At 64.0% G+C, this 21,042-nt stretch overlaps 1 protein-coding gene across 6 annotated transcripts in view; it reads right to left on the bottom strand.

The window, feature by feature from the left end:
• The window catches only part of BAIAP2 (BAR/IMD domain containing adaptor protein 2), a 62,922-nt gene that overhangs the window by 35,747 nt on the left and 6,133 nt on the right, over nt 1-21,042 (bottom strand). For all 6 annotated transcript variants that reach the window (XR_009613991.3, XM_060645180.3, XM_060645181.3 and 3 more), the window contains exons 2-3: nt 12,729-12,804; nt 10,018-10,104 (exon numbers count right to left, since the gene is read on the bottom strand). Coding sequence is in view for 5 of the 6 variants with exons in the window: in XM_060645180.3 (XP_060501163.2) it covers nt 10,018-10,104; nt 12,729-12,804 (163 nt within the window). In the remaining variant the exon portion in view is untranslated. The remainder of the gene's footprint in view (nt 1-10,017; nt 10,105-12,728; nt 12,805-21,042) is intronic.

Below are 21,042 nucleotides of genomic sequence, written 5' to 3'. Positions count from 1 at the left end.
AAGAGCTAATTAGCATATGCCTGAACAAGGCACAAATATAGAGCTCTCTTAAGGGGAAGACAGCACAGGGGCTGAGGGGGCGTTGCACCGTCAGGGCCACCGGACGCGGCGCTCAGACGTCGCCAAGGGGACCCTGCCCCCGGGAGGAGCTGCCAACACCACCCTCTCCACTGGCCTCGAAGCCACCAGCTCCTCCCTGGGAGAAGCGGGTTCTTCTCCCGCCCACAAAAAAGGCAGAAATGGAAAGCGGCTGATTTGGGGGGGGGGGGGTACCAGGAGAAAAATCGATGGCTGTGTTGCCATGGCGATGACAGCAGCCGGCGATCCTCACCGATGCGCTCTTCTGAGGCACAGTGAGAGCGCGGGGCCCTTTAGTGTCGGTGCCGCGTCAACCGTCCACGCCTGGGCACCGGCCCTTCACGGCAGAGGTGAGGCCAACCACACTCGGCCCCCGCCCTATGCGCCCCCAACCGGACCTGTTCCGGGTCAGATCCTGGGCTGGCGTCAGCCGCACCTGGGAGTCTGTTCGGATCTTAGAGTCTCAAGCCCGCCCCCGGCCTCCTGCTGCCAAATAAATCTGTGCTCGGACACGGTCCTCAGGTGTGTCCCACGGGCACACGGTGGGCACTGGGGTCCCTAGGACATCTGTCCAGGATGGCAGGGGTGCCGCCTCAAGGTGCCTGCCGAGACTGGAGCACACGAGCGTGTGAACCCCGGGTGGCGCGGAGCTGGGCACGGGGCTTGGCAGGGGCACCGACTCCATCTGACCCCTTCTCCCCCGGGGACCCCATGGTGTGAGCACAGGGAGACGCAGCCCCTGCGGGGAGGCAGAGGGGACAGTATCCCCGCGCGCTCCCCTCCCCCCACCTCACGCGTCCACCAGGGCGCGTCTCCGGCAGGCTCACCGCCCACCAGCCTCGTCTTTCACTCTGCCTGGTATGACTTTGCCAGGAGACACTCGGTGTGAACACAGCGGGGGTTTCTGCCTACGTTCCTACCCAAAGGAGATGCCAGTGACCAAAGTCACGGAGGGAGCAAACCCCGACACTGGGTGACAGGGGGCCACCTGGACCTCGTCAGGAGTAGGCAGAGCGGGGCCCAGCAGCCACACAGGCCCCGGCCCTGGCCCGGAGCAACGTGAGTCTGTGCCCCCAGCTGCGGGGAGGTGCTGCTGCTCGGCTCCTTCCCAAGTGCCACCGAGGACCCTCCACCGGGCGCGACTTTCCAGGAACCTGCCCATCGCGCTCCCTGGCTAACTGTCCAAGTGGACATCGGCTCTGCCGGGACAGGTTCCTAAGCACCAACTTGCTCGAACTCTCGCAAGACAGAAGCAGGGACAGAGGTCACTCGGAGAGGACCGGTCACTGGAGTACCAGGTCGCCACGGTCAGAGCGTCACACTGCCTGTGACATGCCTACCCTCCCCCTGCGCCAGCCCTGGGCCGCCACGTGGACACCGGCCGCCGCTCGAGGGAAAGGGAGGGGCTGCTCTCCTCGGACACTCTCAGCGGGGCACTGCCACCATACCAGGCACAGTGCAGTCTGCCTGCCGCGCCTCGATTCGGGGGTGACAGGGTGGGGTCACGGGCCGGGGACCTTGCAGCTACGCTGGCCATAGTGGGGAAGCTCTGGGCCCCAGGGCCGGCCTGGGCGTGCCACTGCAGGGGAGGGTGGGGTGTACCGGGCCCCGGCAAGCCTCCTGCCAAATGCCGGGATGCGGGGACAGGTCGGACGCTCCCTCTCAGAGCAGGAACAAGCTGCCAGCAGAGGCCCCGGGCCAGGTCCCGACAGGCTGTGCCCAGCCCCACGTCAGCGCAGAAGTCCGGCCGCAGGCTCCACTTCCCGCCTTCCAAGCAGGGACCCTGGAAACCAGGCGACGGGCCCGGCGGTCCCCAGCCCGTCCTCAGGACGAGATCCAGCCGAGACTGCCGTCCCCCGTTGGCCTTCCTGCCCCAGGGGACACGGCAGTCCAGCTAACATTTACCGACGTCTCCTGATGAGGGCTGATCTGGCCCACACCACTCCCGTGAGGGCGGGCTTAGCTGCCACTCTGGAGGCCCGGGCAGGAGAGCTGCTTAGTTGGCCCAGGGGCCCTGAGGGGGACCCCACACCGTCCCGGCCCTGCTGTGTTCAGTCCCGAGGCCTCGGCTGCCACACTGGGCCGAGCGGACACAACCCACGACAGCTCCCGGGCTGGCTTCGAGCCTTAGTGACCACGGGCAGGACGGGGAGTCCACAGAGATCTGTGTGTCAAGCCCTGGTAGGTCCACTCGGCCAAGGAAGAGCGGGAAAGAGCGGCCTTATCTTTGGGCTCCAGCGACTGCCTCTGTCTAGGGGCGCCCCCACCTCCACGTGCTGTTGGGGGAGCCTTGGTGTCACCGGCTGGGAAGGGGTCCTATTCCAGGCTGGGACGGGTGGCGTGGGGGCCCGGAGTCAGGCCCCTTGGATGGGTCTGGCTGAGGCCTGCAAGTGGTGGGAGGGTTTAGCAAGGGCACTTTCTACTGTCGGGGTCTGACAGCAGGTGGCACGTCAGACTGAGCGCAGTCACGTGCCTGAGAGAGGCCCTCCTTGGACAGGTGCAGGGGCCGCGGGAGGGGCGGCGATGCTCACTGAGGGAACAGGGGCCCGCGCAGGTGGGCGGCCCAGGGCAGCGTCTCAGAATGACCTCTGCCAACAGAAGCCCCCCAGCCATAGTCTCCAAGTCCCTGGGGTCACAGAGTCAAGGGCATTCCCCTCTGCTGGGCCCTGCATTCCAGCCACACCGCACTCAGGAACAGGCACCCGTGCCTCTGGGCCCTCTGAGCCTGAGGCCAAGCCGGACAAAAGCCGGCTGTGCGGGCGGGGCCGAGAAGCAGCACCAAAGCCCACAGCAGGGTCTCCAGAGGCGGGCATGGGGAAGCTGGCCCGAGAGGTTCACTCTGCGGCCACGCGTGGAGAGCAGCCAAACGGCAGGGGAGTGCTCAGGTCGCACCTCCCTTAATCCAGTGACTCAGGGGCCAAAGCAGGCCGGGTTTCAGGCCGTCTCCCAGCAGCAAGCATCCCGCCGCCAGGCCGCGCCCAGCACAGAGCTCCCGCTGCCCTTGGGCGGGTTCGGTGTGGGCAGACGGGCCCTGCAAGAACACACACGCCAGGATCACAAACAAGCGGCCCCTTCAAAGGCAGAGAACAGAGAGAGAACGGCCTTTCACACGGATGAGGCCCCAGAGGAGGCCGTGGACGGGGCGGGGCGGGCTCGGCACGAAGCCTGGCCTCGCGCTGGGGAAACGGAGGCTCGGCAGAGACTGTGCCCCGCGCCCCATGACTGCTGCTTCCCTTTAAGTAGTGCCACCTTCCAGAAAAGTCTAGAACCCTCCAGAAAGCCAGGGAAGGCCGAGGGCAGGTGACGTGACCATTTTCTGCCTGAGTGATTGCAGCACAAAAGGCCTGAGTCACCGCACACACGTACCAGGAGCCCGGGCACACTGGGACTCCGGCCCCCATGTCCCACTCCCTACCTGGGCTCAGCCCGGCCCCTGCCACACCATGGCCCTGGAGAGAAGAGCCGGGGGTGTGCCTGCGGCCTCGTCCAAGTACACAGCACCCAGGCACTGCTGTCAGTGAGCCGACTGGACGGCACCCTCCCCTGCACAGAAACCCAGAGCAGCAGCTGGCACCCCAGGAGCCAACGCTGCAGAGGACAGCACACACAACTGCACACTGTGACCCGGGGCCGAGGCCCACTCTCTAGTGGCCATGACAGTGGCACAGAAGGCCCAGGAGCCAGCCGCTCCACGCCTGGGCAGGGGACACATGTGCTGTGAGCCCCACGCATGTGCCTGTGGCATACAGGGAGGCGGGCAGACAGGAGAAACGAGGTAAAGTCAGAGACTACCGGGCAGAGTGGCCGCAGGGCAGACGAGACGGCCCCCGGGGTTCCTTCCACTGACCTTCCCGCTTTTCTGCGAACTGAAACGTCCAGTCACTTAAAGCTTAAAACAGTGGAGAGTGTGGAAGGGCCCCGGCCACCGCCTGAGTCCCCTGGGCTCAGTCCTGCTCAGGGCTGGCACTTGAGTGGAGCCAGCACCCGCTCAGCGGTGAAACCACTGTCCTCACTTAGAGCAAGGCGAACCTGACCCACCACAGAGCCCACGTGGGAGTTCTGGAAATGCCCACGGCTCGGTGCCGTGCTCCCACGCCAAGCTGATGTCACTTCTGACGGCTCGAGGTCAGGCAGGGTCAGGGAGGCTGTTCCAAGGGGCTCAGACGGACGGGGACCCAGGCGGAAGGGCGGCAGCCATGCTGGGATCCAGCAGGTTCCCGGGACAAGCATGCGGTCGGGTTGCCCTTCCGTGGGCCACACACTGGGACGGGCTTGCAGCCTGGGGCCCAGGCTGGACACGCCGTCGCCCTGAGCGAGCACAGCAACCGTGCGGGCGGAGGCGCAGAGCAGGGTGTGGGAAGAGCCACCCCTCCCCCGGGCACACGCAGACCAAAGGCGCCCCTGGAAGCGCCCTGTGGCGGGGCGGGAGGTGGCACTGGGGCCTGCCTCAGCAGAGACGTGGGGGCCCTGCACACGGCCAGGTGCAGGCGGCTGCTGGCGAGCAGGTTAGAAGGGCAGTCCCCGTGTTCCCCAGCCGCTTGCTGTATCAAAGTGAGTCTCTTCCCTGCGGGGCAGGGGAAAGATCAGAGCGGAACAGAGAGGGTCCCCTCCGTGAGGTCTGGACCTCACGGCACAGGGACCGGCAGGACCAAAGCAGAGAGGCCGCCCGCCTCCTGCACACGGAGAGAGGAGGGCCCAGGGGCAGCCTGGCCGCGGGCAGTGCCTCCAGAGAGCACAGGGGACCGCCACGAGGCCGCGGCTCCCGCTCAGGAGTGGAAAACCACACACGGGAAGCCTCTCGGCCCTCACGACTTCCGGTTCAGCCCGGAGCAGCACCGTGGGGCTAACGTGTAGGCCTGTGCTGCTCAAGACCCTCATGCCGGGCGGGAAGCAGGTGCAGGGCTCTGCGGGGGACGGCAGGGCCATCAGGACACAAAAGGGAGCGGCCAGGGTCTCTGCCTCTGCGCACCTGGCCATGCCTGACCCTACAGCTCCCAGGGGCCACGGCAGCAGACCCAGGCAGGGAGGCAGCAGCCAGAGGGCAGGCGACGCCCCACTGTGCCGGGCGTCTGGACGATGTGTCTGCAAACCACCTCTGGTCAAAAGGCGGTGGCAGCCTTCCCAGCACCTGGGCTGGGGCGCCACGGGGCACTCGCCCCCTGAGGCCGGTTCCTTCCCAGGACAGAGGCTCACACCTCTTCCCTCCCATCCTGGGGGGAGGAAAGGTCTGCTGGGAGGAAATGATCGCAAAACAGCAAGCCCCTGGGGGCTACAGGCGGAAGAGGAGCAGGAAATCAATCTCCACACCAAACAAAGGGACAGAGAAGGCCACCGCGTGGTGACGAGGTTCGGCTCCTCAGGAAGACGTGACCGCACAGCGTGCAGCTTACACACTCACGGACACACTGCGCGACCACAGAAAGCCAGAACCAGGTGGAGACACCCACAGCCCGTTGTCCTCGGGCCACGGTGCACGGATCCTCTGTTTACTGATCAGTCGAGGAAACCATCAAGACCAGGAGCCTCGTGCCTGGAATGGGACAAGGAACCCCATGTCTGGAATCAGGGAACAGGTGTTCTCCTCAAACGCACACGCACACGCGCACACACACTCACACACGGCCACGTGCTCCACAGAACAGCTTGGACTCGGGGCCAGCCGGGAATACGTGTGGGCCCCTCACATCGGGGTCCTGACCAGCCTGCAGGGAGGGGTGCGGAGCCCATATAGATGACCCCCCCCCACCCCGAGGGGCTGGCAGGCTTATGGGACCAAGGAACTGAGGAACCGTTGCCTCGGCCAGTGACCTCAACACCTAAAACCCCAATGACAGGGTTCCACAGGAGCAGTGGCCAAAATAAGCCACCGAACTCCTGTCCCTGCACACTTGGCCACGAGCAAAGGACTCCAACTGTGACATTTCTGCCACACAGAACAGACGCAAGGCGCTCAGAAGGGCCCAGAAGACCTCGCCTTTTTCAGCAGGTCGCTGCGTGGGACAGGTCCAGGCCGGGCATCCCCCTGGGCTGCATCACCTGCCCCTGGCACGCAGGCCCCTTGGATACCACAAGTCATACCAAGGTGGAAACGGTCGCCTGTTGGCCTCCTTGGGGCTGTGACTTGCCCCTCCCCCACCCAAGAGCCAGGTTGGCCAAGCTGGCCAGTGGCTGCGGCTTCTGGCCCAGGGGTCGGGGCGGCCTGCAGGGCTCCTGCCCACGTGGAAGGTGGCCTGGGAGCCTCGCTCACATGGGAACCCCACCAAGACTCTCAAAAGCCTCACAAGCCAGGCGTGAGCCACTTGCTTACTCCTGTCCCCAAGCAAGACCACAGGTTGGCAGGGAGAGGCCGCGGCCACCTGCAGAGCAGCCCTGGCACCACGTCAGAGGCGCCCTTGCAGGGAGCACCGTGGAGGTCACCGTGCGGCGGGGCTCAGCATCACGGTCCTGTGGACGTTATGCGTCCAGAGCAGCAAAACCCACGGGGAATAACCCTACTGCCGACAGGGAGAATGGAGAAATCCATGGAATGTTCTCCAGTAGCGACAGCAAACGCACCAGCTGTGGGGACGGCAGGGACAGATGCTCACAAGGCACGAGCCCGTCCCGCAGCACCAGGCCCCGCCCCCAGCAGCCTCGCCACCTCCCCCCCACCTCGCCCCTGGCGTCTGTCCTCGGCCCCTGCCAGGGTCCCCTCCGTTCCTCCACATCTGGTCATGGCCTCAACACTGGCCCGTGGTCACCCTGCTCGTGGCCCCGGAGGTCGACGCCTAGCCCGTGATGCGGGATGCTCAGCTCTCCAGCCCCGCCTGGGCCCTCCACGCACACACAGACGCGGTATGAGATCTGCCACCACACGCAAACATCTTAAAAGCTTCCGGGAGGAGAAAAACAAAAAAATTCACGCACAGGTAAAAATCAGCATCCGAGCAGCATGGAAGAAGGCAACACTGGGGTCAGATGACGGTGGGCGGGGCTTCCTGACCCTGAGGGAAAGTCTGGAAGACCGAATCCTACCCAGAACTCCACTCAGCCAGGCCTTCTGCCAAGTGGAGGACAGCTGCAGACAGACGAGGCGTCAGGTATTTTCCCACTTACGTGCCGAGGAAGCATTTTTATAAAAGGACAACGTGCTGACCCAGGGAGAAACAGAACCCAGGAAACTCAGTCCCCAGGCCCGGGGATGGAAAGGGGACGCCTCGGGGTGTCTGGGTGGCTTAGTCAGTTGGGCGTCTGACTATGGCTCAGGTCATGATCTTGCGGTTCGTGGGTTCGAGCCCCACCTCAGGCTCTGTGCTGACAGCTCAGAGCCTGGAGCTTGCCTCGGATTCTGTGTCTCCCTCTCTCTCTACCCCTAACCCACTCACGTTCTGTCTCTCTCTGTCTCGAAAATAAACATTAAAAAAATTTTGTGTAATTAAAAAAATAAAAATTTTGTTTAAGTGTACTCGTTTATTTTTGGAAGACAGATCAAGTGAAGGAGGGGGCAGAGAGATGACAAAGGAGAGAGAGAATTCCAAGCAGACCCCGCACCATCAGCACAGAGCCTGACACAGGGCTCGAGCTCATGTACCGTGAGATCACGACCTGCTGAAACCAAGAGTCAGACGCTCAAAGCACTGAGCCCCCCAGGCGCCCCAGAGGTGCCTGAGGAATCTGGAGCTGCGTCTGGGGGACTGGGGACAAACCAGCACGAGCACGCTGAGAACAGAGCAAATGGAAAAACAAAGCTGTCAAAATAAAAATCACCACTGGAGTCACAATGACAGTAAGAAAAACCGGTAAGTCGTATGATTCAAGGAAAACAAGCAAGCAGTTGGACTTCATTAAAATGAAATGCTGTTGGGGTGCGTGGGGGGCTCAGTCGGTTAAACGTCCGACTCTTGATTTCGGCCTAGGTCACGATCTCACGGTCTGTGGGATCGAGCCCCACGTTGGGCTCTGCGATGACAGCGTGGAGATTCGCAGCCCCTCTCTGTCCCTCCCCGGGTTGCTCTGTCTCTTTCTCAAAGGAAACAAACTTGAAAACGAGCTCCCGTTCTTCGACAAACAGGATCACAGAACCGACAGGCGAACGAGATGGCGAGAAAACGCGTGCAAGACGGTGCCCGACACGGCTCGTCCAGAGTACGTGGAGAATTTGTACGACATGATTACAGGACAGAAACCTGACGAAGAGACAGGAAGACGTGAACGCACACTTGGCCAAGGAAGAGAAGCGAGCACGTGAGAAGGTGCTCGAGACGCTGGCTGGTCAGGAAGATGCCCGAATGTGGGTCACCGGGAGGCTGCAGGGCCGTCCTCCCCCGACCTGCTCCTGGCTCGGGGCCCAGCTCCGCCGCACAAGGCCGCCCAGCTGCTCAGCGGGCCCGTGGTAGGGCAGCGCCCAGGACCCGGCCAGCAGGAAGTTCTGGACCGTCGCCGCAGTTTCGCGCAAGCCCACCCCTCGCCCTGGGGCCACACACGTGGTTTCCCGCGGGCAGACATCTGCCCTTCTGTGAGTGTGACCACAGACAGTAAACACACCGGGGCCCCCAGCACACGTGTCCCCAGGGCCGCCGCGTGACTACCTATAACAATAAAATGCCCCCGTCGCAGGCAGGAGCCTGCGCGCAAACACGCGTGGCTCACGCACGACACGGACGTCCCAGGGGGTCGGGGGCCCAGATGGTGGCTGTAGGAGCTGCAGCCTGGAGACCCGGCAGCGCCAGGAAGGCCCACGTGTGGCCTCTGGGCCCACGAGCACAGAGGCGTCATCGCAGGGGCGTCCGGGCCTCCCCTGCCGGGTGTCCTGCACACTAGCAGCAAGGCCGCACCTGCAGGCCTGACCCCCTGAGCGCCTCTCAGTCCCTGCACGCTCCCCCAGGTCTGCAGGGGCAGCTCGGCCCTGTGCCCACGGAGGCCAGACAGCTTCCTTCCGGGGCCGGGAGCAGCTCAGCTTCTCAGATGCGGACGAAGGCCCGCCGGCGTGAGGGGTCTGACCCCGGTCACCACACATTCCACGCGGCATGTCGCCCCCTGCCCCTGCTCCCCCCACCCCCAGCCCTGGAAACTGCCACAGCTCTGAGCTGTGTCCGTCGACACACCGCTGCGTTTTCACACTGGCTTCGTGGAAAATCTGGGCACCGGGCGCTCCTGGCAGGCCTGCGGGGGACCCGGCCAGCTGGGCACAGGCCTCCGTTTCCTCCAACACAGGAGTGCCAGAGGCCCCTGCAAAGCACCACAGCGGACAGGCCCGGCGTGTGGCATGAGACAGTGTGAGAGTGGGAGCAAGATGGCTCCGCGGCCCGGGACCGCGGACGCGGGCGGCCAGCGCCCCGCACCTGCCAGCGAACCAGGGTCTCCCGGCCTGTGAGGGACACCGACACTCTCCACCCTTCATTGCGTGTTGCCTGGATTACGAGGCCGGAACGGGCTCCGGCTAGAGAACTTGCAAAACCGCGAAACCACAAACAAAAGAACCCGTCCCCGGAGCTCCGTCTGCTACGCATCTGGGGTCTTTCCCTGTTTACCGTGTGATAGGCACGCCCGTGTGCACTTTTGCAAAACCGGGTCACCCTGCGCGATGGGCTGGCGTCCCTTCCCACTGTCACACCGGGAAGGCTTGCTGTCACCTCGGTCCAGTCTCCGCACGGCTCCCCACGTCAGCCACGCGCTTCTGCATCTGTCCTCACCACCAGCTACGCTTGTTCGGCGGGGACCGGCCCACCTGCGTGCACTCTGAGGGGCACCCCAAAGCCGCCCAGCACACCCCGCTTGCGGCTGGACGTGTAAGTCACAGCCCTCGCCAGCTCTGAGGGTCATGGTCATCTCAGAAAAGTTCCTTGTTTGACAAGGAAAACCTGATCCGAGTGGAAGAAGGACCAGTCACAGGACAGGACCCCGGACCCACCGGGGCACATGCGAGGGATCTGGGGGTCTCCACTGCGCCGGGGGTCTTACCGAGTTCTTTGGAGCCCTGGCTCTCGCTGGCCAGCTCGCCCATCTTCACGAGGGCATCAAAATAGCCCTTAGCAGCGTAGGTCACACCTGAGAGAGGAGAGAAGGGCGTGGTTACTGCCCTCGCGGGGGACGGACCGGACCCTCAGCACCAACGCGGTGACCGCGGTGCACGCCAGCCTCCCGCGCTCCAAGGCGCTCCTCCCGCGCTGATCTCACCCCATTTCTGGCTGAAATTCTCTCGTTGCGACCGTTAGGGCTCCTCTTGTTTGCGAGAACACGGCGCACCAGTCAGGCCCAGAGCTACCCCAGTCACTCTGCTGGGTGCCGTCCCCACCACCCCATATCTGGCAAGGGGCGGCAGGGGGTGCCGAGCGCAGACCCCGCCAGGCAGGAGGCCACGTGCTCAGAGGTCCCCAGCGAGGTGTGCAGACGGCGCCCCTCAGCTCTCCCGGCAGGCCGAAGCCACACCGCGGGGCTCACGCTGCTCCCTGCGGCTCCGGCCACCGTCGGAAGCGGACCCGGCGCCCCAGGGAAGGGCTCAGGGCCCCCCGCCCACAGGTGGGCCCGCAAACCCCTCGTCTGAGAAGGGGCCCTGCCAGCCGGAGGGCGGACAGGGCGCCGGGGGCAGCGCCAGCAGCGTGAGGACATCTACTCCTCCGTTCTCTACGGGACCCGCTTAGGGGCGCCGAACGGGCACCTGGTCACCTTCCATTTAGGTGGCCTTCAATGAAGGGCCGTTTGTCCCGCGGCCCCGCCGGCTGACACGTGCCTGCTTCCAGGAGAGGTGGGCAGCTCCGTACTGATGACAGAAAAGCCAAAGGTGCCACAAGCCTGGGGCAGGGGAGGCTGAGAGCACGGAGGAGACGGAGGTGACGTGCCCGCGGGGCTCTGTCCTATGGGACAGTCCAGGAAGCAGCCCTCAGAGGCTCCACACGCGGTCCCCTGGAGAGCCTCATGGGGAACCCCAGTGGGGGCGGAAAGACCCAGGAGGGCACCCGGCCTCATCACAGAGGAGACCGCGGCATGGCTTTGATCGGGACTGGAGTGGAATGGTGTCGCCCCACGAGGAGGCTGGGTGAGGGTGACAAATGTCCTACAGACGGTGGCTCCACTGAAGGGAACCGTCAGCCGCATCCACAGAGCACAGGGAAGATGGTCCACAGCCAGGAAGAGATGAAAGTCTGGGCCTCTCCCACGGGCACGGCAGGGCCCCTGCTCGGAGCCCCTGCGGTAACGGAACACGCCAGGCCTGTGCCCTGTAAGCTCACCTGTGCCCTGCCCTCCTGCCTCCTCTGTCCCCCCGCTTTGCAGACAGGACACAGACTCCGCTCCCACACGACCCGCCACAGCCTGTCTTGCGTGCAGAGCCCCGGGGGGGCAGCAGACCCGATGTGGGATGTCTGCACAGAGGCCAAGCCAGCCCCTAACCCCTGGCAGGCACAGAGGTACCCGCTACAGCCCGGGACCTGCCATCGTCACGGAGCTCCTACAGCCTGGGTTCCAGCTCAAGGAAGGGACGGAACCTGTGTTCAATGAGCAGGTGCACCTCCTTTCTTGCTGCGGCAGTGGCCCTGGGCTCAGGGCCGGGCAGCTCAGGAGAGCCTGGCAGGGTGCAGAACACTAGCGTGCCCCCCGAACAGAGGGCAGTGCAAGACCCACACGGAAACAGGGAGATGGCCAGCGGCTGCCGGTCAACGCCACCAGTCCACGCACAGCAGCCACGCGAGAACCCGCGTTCTTGGCTCCGTTGGTGTGTGACGTCAAGGCCCCGGTCCCCCAAAAATGTCTGCAGCAGCGTCCCCTAGAGGGAAGGACCAGGGCCGAGGTGGAGGGCCAGGGTGCAGGCCACCTGCCGGGCTGCTGCATGACGAGAGGTCCTCTGCCCCCTGGACACAGCGAGGGCAGGACCGTGGCCAGACACCTTCCCCTGGAGACCACCCAGGCCACTGTCCGGGAGCAAGCCAGCTCTGCTGGGTGCTCTGCTCCCAGGTGACCACAGGAACAGAAAGAAACAGGAGCTGTCGCCACCAGAGGTCCCCCCACAAGGCCCCCATGGGGCCGCGGACACCCCAGGGCAGCTGGCTGGGGCTAGTGCACGCTCTGCAGACACAACGTCCCTGTTAGGGGTGGGGGCTCTGCTCACAAGGACGCCACAGTTAGAGCGACACTGACACCGAGCCCAGAGAGACACAGTCGAGGGTCGGGAGACGGGCAGTCGGTCCCCCCAGGCGTCCCGGACCACGGCGTGAGTCAGCCGGCCCCCACTGGGACTGAAGGGCCCAGGCCCTGGCACCAACGTCCCCTCCCTGGTGGAGACTGAGTGCCCTGCCCCCAGCGCCCCCGCCCCAGGTCTCTAGAGGTACAGGGTGCTCACCAGCCAGGGAGACGGTGTGGCCCCAAGCCCAGACCCCAGTCCTACAGCTTCGAGACGACTGTGCAGGACAGACACCCGCACCTGCGTCTTTACGTGCTGTGGACTAAAACAGAAGCCAGACCCCGTGCCTTCGCCACAGCCTGGGACAGGGCTGAGGACATGGCTGTCCCTACAACAGTGGGCGTAGATTCCAGGGCTCACAGGCCTCCAGGGTGCGGCCCCACACCCTCCCTCTGGCGAGTTTGTTTCCGGAACAAAGCACGTCCTTCCGCCTCTCATCTGGCTCCACGAGCTGTCCACCTGCTGGGAGGCCGTGGCCCCCACCCCGCGGCCTCACCTGCCAGGGCTTTCTCGTAGTTCTTCCCCATGGCGATGAAGTTCCGAAGGCTGGGGTTGAACTGCTCCATGATGGTCTGAGGAAAGCAACGAGAAAAAAGGCATGAGTGGCCCAGGTGACGTGGTGGCTCTAGGAGGGTCCCAACGGGAGGAGAAAACCCAGAGGGTCGAGACCATGAAGCCACATTCAGGCTTCTGGAGTCAAAACCCCAGCCCTGCCCTTGAGCGGACCCTCTGAGCCTCAGTTTTCACATCTGTACGATGGGGGTGAGGACAGACCTTGCTGCATCGAGGCTCTGCGGATCAAACGGACAAGTAAACACAGAGCGTGCGTGGCGGTGCCTGGCAGACAACCGGCGCTCAGAAGTGTTGCAGCCGAGGTGCCATTACCCCGTCTGGCGGGGCTGAGTCAGCCGAGGAAAGCCCTCCCGCCGGCCACGCACAAACGGCTCAGCGCCGCCCAGCGCCCCCTCCCACTAAAGTCTTCACTCGACACATCAATTACCAAACATCAGCTCTGATTAGAGGGACCCACAGCCTGATCTGCAAATACCACGCTATGAATAATCCAACAGACTCTGGCTCCGTTTGCCCAACGGACCGCCGTTCTTAGACGGAAGAAATTAGATTTTCACTGTGAAGGCCAAATAAATGTTTTAATTACGAGGCGTAAAAACAGGCACACGCGAACCACGGCCAAATGTGAGCTCCACGGGGTAACAGGCACTGGGAGCCGGCCCAGCCAGCGAGCACGCAGCACAGGACTTCCAAAGAAAACCCGTCGCGGCCACATCCGATGTCTTCAGATCCGTTATCACAATGGGCGTCTGTCTGAGGACAGTCTGACGAGGATGAGAGAACGGACGCCCTGGGGGGGGGGGGGGGAGAAACCGCCTGATCCTACCACAGAGCACGCAGGCCCCAGAGGCTTCTGTGTGAGCAGAGGCCGGGCGCCCCCGCCCTCCCCCGACATCTGTGCTGCAGCCCCAGCCCCAGGTGACAGCCCTCCTCGGCCGGCGTCGAGGGCCGTGGGGTCTGGTGCCGGAAAAGTGGGTACCGGTCCCGTGCCGCCATCCGCCCGCCCTGGGGCGCGGTGCACAGGAACAGAGACCCGTGTCCACGGGACAAGGCCCTGCATCCAGGCTACTGCCTAGGCACACACGGGGCCGGGCCCGAGGTGCGACGAGGGAGAGCCCGGCAGGCAGCCTGATCCGCAGGCAGGCAGGGGACCTGCTACAGCTGCACTAGAGCTAAGGTGTGCAGGGGACGCCGCAGGGACCCTGCCCAACTCCCACCCCCACGGGGCCGGCACCCCACGAGGGAAGGCACGCCCACACCACGCCGGACCGTGAGGACCCTGTGCGGGCCGAGAACGCGACAGCGGGACCCAGCTCGCACAGGCAGGAGAGCCGGGCAGTGGGGTCGACAGGGAGGCGGCCCCGGGACCAGCCACGGCATGCTCGGGGACGGCAGGGCGGCACCCAGGCCGAAACGTCGGCGGGGAGGTAAGAAGTAGCCAGCCCGCCGCCTCACAGCCCGCGTGGGAAGGCCCTGCTCTGCCTGGCCGGAGAGGAAGCCCAGGGCGTTCTGAGCAGAGCCATGCAATCCGACTACATTCCAAAGGGACCCCTCGCTGCTCAGGGGAGACCAGGAGGCAGCCAAGGGCGCCAGCCCATGCGGGGACCCTGTTGGAGCTGCTCTGGGATCCAAGAAGGGGAGGCCCTCAGGAGGAGAGGGGGCCGGCCCCACCCGTCCATACACACGACACTGCGACGTGGGGACAGCAGGTGGCATGCAGCCTGGTCTGGGGACCCAGGAATCTGGACGCCTCGAATCCAGGGAGCGCCTGGGAGTCGGAAGAGTGATGCCAGAGGAGACGGGTGGGCACCGGGGAGGGTTCTGAGCGGGAAGCCGGGTCTGGGGTTCACCAGCGAGGGGTGACTGCAGGGCCCGTGGGAGCTCTGAGGCTCCCACTGCCTGGGCCTCAGGGCAGAAGAGCGCCACATGGTCCCTGTGCGTCTGTTCTGCGAAGGACAGAGGGTGTTAAGCCACTCAGGGCGGCTTGGGTCCCTGAGCCTGGTGTCCCGGGGTCCCAGGGTGCCCGCAGATCGTGTGAGAGCGTGTGCTCGTGCGTGTGCTCCCACGTGTGCGCGTGAACGTGATGGTAAAACACAACTCACATCCCCAGGACCACTGCCACCTGGCTCCTGGGTGACACCCCCAGGCTCCTGGTCATAAGAGGACACTCCGTCCAAGCTCATCGTTTGATCCCCATTAACATTCCGAGTGACAGCAGAAAACAGGCCAGGAGCCGCCCAGGCCAAGCGAGGGGATCACCGTGGCAGCCTGCCCACACTCTCCCAATGACACACGGGGACGGCCGCCAGGTTTCACTTCCTCGGCACCGCGGCTGAGCTCACGCACGAGGAATGCAAGAGTGAGGGGGCAGGGCACGGCCTCTGCTCCACTCTGCCGCGAAGGGGCGGGTGGCCAGGACACCGGGCCTGGTCACACAGGTGCCGCGGTCTCAACCGGAGGCGATGGCAAAGGCAGAAGTGTCCTTGCGGCCCCACACAGATGCCCGCTCCCCGGCCTGAAGGCGGGCCTCTCGGCCAACAGTCACCCACCTGCCTTCACGTCACTGGATCTCCGCAAAGCCTGGCAGCCGTAGACCAGCCAGGACCACCTTGCAGGCCTGGCATGGGGTTCCTCCACCGCCCCCCTCGGCACCCTCTACACCGGCCCCACCACCGGCTCCCTAACCAGGCCCTGGGTGGGGGTGGGGGCGGGGCAGAGCCGATGGAGGCGGGGGCAGCAGGGCCTTCTATCGGTTATCACAAGGGGGCGACTCGGGACTGACGCTGGACACCTTTTCTCAGAAGTGACGGAGTAACTGTCTTCACGGCTCTTCTGCAGGGAGCGCAGATCCCGGCACCCAACCCCTCCCGCAGGGGCCCGCCCGCCTCCTTTGCCAGGAGAGGGAATTAACCCACCTGGGGCGCTGAAAACAGGAGCGAGGCCGGGGACACCCTACCCTGCCCACCGTCTTTGGGCCGCGGGCAGCCAGGGCCACGCGCTGCCGGCCTCACATTGGCCCCACGACCCTACACTCCAGGACCGCCCCCCCACCCCCACCCCGGCCAGGACACCATGCCACAACGTGAGCAACATCCAGTGTTTTCTTCCAGCTCTGACACGTGCACTATGCAAATGAATCCCAAATGGGCTCAGACTCGATGTCGTATGTGGAGGCTGTGCGTTTACTCCTCGGGCAGATTTGGGGGCCAAGAACCACTCCCCTGACCCTTAAACAACACAGAACTCTGCGGGCCCACGTCTGTGGGGGTTTTTTCAGCAGACTCGTGCAGCACCGTAAACGTACTTTCCAATGGTCTCCTTGATGGCAATTCCCCTCCTCTGCCTTACTTTGTCCTGATGACACAGCACGTGACACACGTCCCATACAAAGCGTAACCGACCGCTCACGTGACCGGGAAGGCTTCCAGCCAACAGTAGTCTATTGGGGGGGGGGGGGTGTCAAAAGTCACACACAGATTTTCACCTGGATGGGAGGTCGGCGCCCCTAAGCTCCCCGACATTCAAGCATCGACTGTAGTTAGCATCAGTATTCTTCCGCTTATCTGCCAGTTCAGCCAATTATTTATCTCCAAACAGCCTCCAGTTACCAGGTGGCCTGCCAGGGTCTCTGCAAGGGGGTCCTGGACACCCCACAAGATACACACGGTGAAAGGGTGAGAGAGAGGAGGGGTCTCTGCCAGACACACTCACAAGTGAGGGGTGAACCCAGGGCATGATGGGAAGTCACCCCCTTGCCAGGACAGCCCAAAGCTGGCCGCTCCTGCCGGCCCTGGGGTCGCAGCCATCCGGGCCTAACCGAACCCCCAGCTCAGGGCCGCCCTACCCTGACCCCGGGGACACGGCCACGCATTTCCACAAGAGCAGTCAGGAGGGGAGCCGCGGTGCACAGGCGGCTGTCACAGGACCCCACCAAGCCGAGCGCGCTGGGAGCCTTCCTGCCCGGATGCCCCGGGACACTCCCAGCCTCCGGCACACTGGTGGGCACTTAGATTTACTCTGCGGTCACAGTCTGCCTGGCCAGTGAGGAGAATGGGCAGTGGGACACCCTTGGGAACGAGGCGGGGTAACGAGGAGAGGAGTCAACACATTTCTAGAAGGGAGTTCTGCCCAAGGACTTTGCCCCAGCCTGCTCCCGTGCCCGTGCCCGGGTCTGCTGCTCAGCGGCTCAGGAATCCTGATTACTCCCTAGTTCTGGCTCCAGTGATGGCCCCCCTCCAGCACCTTCCTGGCAGGGCCGTCACAGAGAGCAAAGTCCCTCTGCTGACAGAGGGAAGTGACAAGCCTCTGCTTCCCCTCCAGCCCCTCGTGTGCGGTAAAGGAAGGACAGGCGGGCACACAGGCACGTGCTGAGTGGCCAAGCCAGGCCACCTTTCCCTCTACACAGTTGACACCTGCGAGGACGAGACGGCACAGGGACCCCCCCTGGCCTTCCACCCCCGCATCCTGCGCCCTCAGCTGACTGACCCGTGAGTGCCAGTGCCCGTTTTGCAGACGCACGGGGAGAGGCTGAGGGAGTTAAGCGCCTGCCCACCAGCTCCGGCCACACAGCCGAGCTCACCCTTCGCTGCACACGGGCCTCGGTGCTGTCCCGATGCCCGTCAAGCTGGACCAGCTGCTCCCTCGAGCCCGTCCAGCAACACCAGAACTAGGGGGGTGCTGAGGCGACACACACCTGCGGGAGGGCTGATGCCAGGGGGCCTGCCCCCCCTGCCAACCCGGGATACACGACGTCCAGCCACCGAGGGGCCCGGTGCCTGCTGCCCTGCCACTTGCACTGCCCTCCCCCTTGGGGGGAGGCGGGGGCAAGGCCTACCCGCTGCAGCCCCCACAGAGAGCACTGATACACTGGCGCCCTGGACAGAGGGCCCGGCTCATGCGCGAGGGGCAGGGGATGGGGGGTGGGAAGGACCATCAGGCCAAGCCAGGAAGCTTGGCTTCTCAGGGCAGCTCTGCTTGACTCCCGCCTGGGGGTGGGGGCAGGTGGAAGGTTTCCCCTCTAAAGATGGGGACATCTATCCTGGGGACCCTTTTTGAAGGAATAAACCAACTTGGGGAGTTAGTGAGTACTGGGGGGCTTCCTGGAGGAGGCAAATCTTGAGCTGGATCTCACTAGGTTACAACCAGAGAGAAAATAAGAACGTGTTCATGCTTGTTCAGAAAATGACTGCATACAAGGAAGCTTCCAGAACAAAACAGCTCATGGGGGGATGGTGGGAGAGTGAAGGCCAGCAGGGGAAGCAGAAAAAGCCCCCTTGGGAACAGGGACAAGCCACACAGCACTCCACACAGACCAATTACACTTTAACAGCACCGGGCTCCCCTTCCCACACCCCCATGGGCCACGACCCCCCCCCTCCCCCCGCCGACAGCCCACCAGCTCCCCTCAGGCCACACCCCGCCACCACGGCACTCATGGCCTCTGCCCCACAGCTGCCAGCAGAAACGAGGGCCACACGGGGCCACGGAGAGGCCGAGCTGGCCACAGCCCCCCGAGGATAGAGCGCCAAAAAGCAACGTGACCTGGCAGCAGCAAACAAGGTACCAGACTGTTCTAGAATAGACGGAGCCGGAGCTCCTGACCCCCAAGGGAGGGCGGCCACAGTGGGCCTTGCCCAGGGGTCAGAGAGGCTGAGAAGCAGCTCCGTGGTGAGGCAGTCGTTCCTGCCTCCGGCAGCTCTCGGGACAGCCGCCAACTTACAATAAAGTAACAACTCGGTCTCTGCCACAGCCCCCAGAGGGGTGAGGGGCCCCGAGGCCCCAGGAGCCACTGGCACAGCAACGCAGGGACGGAAGACAACGTTCTGGCCCACTTGGTGGCCCTGGCTCGAGCCCACACGAGAACGAGGAGCCGCAGGCCCCCCGCTCCCCCCTTGGGGGGGCACCACAATTTCCCTACGCCTTGACACCCCTCCCCGACCCCAGGAACCAGGCAATCCCTGCAGCAGGGTCCAAACACGGGCCCCACAGCCCGCCTTCTCCTCCCCTGTCTGAGACACACTCTCTACCCATCTCGACTTCAGCGGGCCCCCGCCACACACACCTTCCAGTGCCCACGCCCCTGCCCCCCCGCCCCGCTCGGCCCTGTGCCAACGGGACCCCGCACCCACACTGCTTTCTGTCTGCGCTTAGCACTAAGCTGCAACCCACGCTCCCGCCGACCACTTCCGTGACGAAATCACAGCGTGCTCCCGTGGAAATCTTAGTGTCGTAATCACGACTGCCGTTTGATTGAGGGTGGACAGAAAACCATCGCGAGCCCACAATACGACCCGCCTGGAAACCCGTCACCCCGATTCAGAGAGACGGCACGCAGGACCCCTGCCACCTGTATGAGCCCACTGCACCCTGGGGTGGGGGCCCAATGGCACGTTGGTGTCCCCTAAGTCCATACATTGAAATTCCAGCCCCCAGCCCCTCAGAACGTGGCTGTCCTTGGAGACAGTCCTGACAGAAGACATCAGGTTGCACGAGGTCATCGGGGTGGGCCCTAACCCGATGGCACCAGTGTCCTTCTCAGAAGAGATCGGACACAGACACACACAGGGGACAACTATGTGACGACACAGGCAGAACGTGGCTGTCTGGGAGCCCAGGGGAGAGGCCTCAGGAGAACCCAGCCCTGCCCGTGCCAGATCTCGGGCTCCCAGCCCCTGAGCAGTCAGGAGTAAGCGTCCCATTGAGGCTGCCCTGTGTTGGCAGGGCCGGAGCCCTCGGAGACACTGGGACAACCCCCACTCGCAGCGAGAAGGCCCAACACTGACAGCAAAACTAAGTCTGGTTCCTGCTTGCCCAGTTAGAACATTCCAAGGCCACTGACCCGTCCTTGTCCCCGGGAAGACTCTGACCGGAGTTTCACAGGGCTGGGCTCCAGTGAGAAACTACCTATGAGCAAGCAGGGATGCAGCCTTGGAATGTTCTGGAACCGCCCCCTCCCGCTGCCCTCACATAAGGTAGGATGTCCCTGCCAGGAGGCGGTCACGCTGATGGGAACACAGGCCACGCAGCACTCAGGAAGTCAGCCTCCGCCTGGGCCTGCCCACTCTGGCGCTGACCTCCTGCTACCTCAAGAACTCCCACAGCCACCACCCGCCCAGCACCTTCCATACGCTAGGAAGCACTCTACGGGCCCGTTTACTCGTTAAGGAGAAAAAACTTGCCTGAAATCTGCGGGACCCTCGAATGGAAAAACAGCCGGCTCTAGGCCTCAACAGGCCCGGGTCCAGCCCCGGCTCAGCCCCTGACCAGCTGACGGCTAGACCACACTGCTTCACCTCACAGAGGCTGCCCTGCCCGCCGGGGCCAGCCAGGGTCCCCTCGAGCAGCGGGCTGAGGGATAAGCAAGGTCAGGTGCACGGCTCTCAGCACACAGTGCCTGGCCCATGGCTGTCAGAGTTACTCACGACTACCAGCAGGCTGGAAAGCCCAGGTGGCCCACGGCCTGCCCCCCGCTGCCGAGGCAGAGCCAGAGACAGAGTGTGAGACACTCTGACTTCACAGCCCCCTCCCCAGGTGGGGCCTGAAATCATGACTCCGGCTGCTGGGTTGACCCCAGCCCCCAGCAGACGGGTGCATCCAAGCCACTCCAGCCTGGGGCCAGCAAGGCCCCGGATTCCCAAGGGCAAGACAGGCCATGGCCTGAGCTCCGCTCTGGACTGCAAAAGACGAGGCTTCCATAGGAGTAGCAGAGAGAATGGAAGGAGGGACAGACAACAGGCCTCTTTCACCAGAGAGTCTCCCAGGGCAGAGAGGGCTTGACCAGCCCCATGGGAGGCTCACGCGGGTGCAGAGAGGCCCTGGGTGTACTTCACCTTGGGCAGCGGCCCTTCTGCCCCAACCTCTTCTTTTAAAAGTCCCACCAGAAACGGCAAGTCCACTCTGCCTCCGTGTGTGGCCCCGGGTGATGGCTGTGCCCTGCTGGACAGTATTCTGGCTCCAGGATGGGGGGCCCCCACCCCGTTCTCACCGCCAACTCCAACATCAAAACATCGATTTGTTTCCCAGCACAAACACCTATGACATCTTGGTTACAGGTGCCCTGGTTTGGTGATCTGTTACACGCGTCGTCACCTGCCACACGCCGACCCATGACTGTCCCTGGTATGGCTGGCCACAGGCAAACGTGGACGTCACATCCACAAACCATTACCAACTCAGAAGGAACAGGGGTCCTGGCTGTTGTCTGGAAACCTTCAATCAGAGAAACAAGAAGGCAACAA

Source organism: Panthera onca, chromosome E1 (genome assembly GCF_046562875.1).
Source record: "Panthera onca isolate mPanOnc1 chromosome E1, mPanOnc1 haplotype 2, whole genome shotgun sequence".
Taxonomy (NCBI): Eukaryota; Metazoa; Chordata; class Mammalia; order Carnivora; family Felidae; genus Panthera; species Panthera onca.
This window is presented reverse-complemented; position numbering and strand designations above follow the sequence as displayed.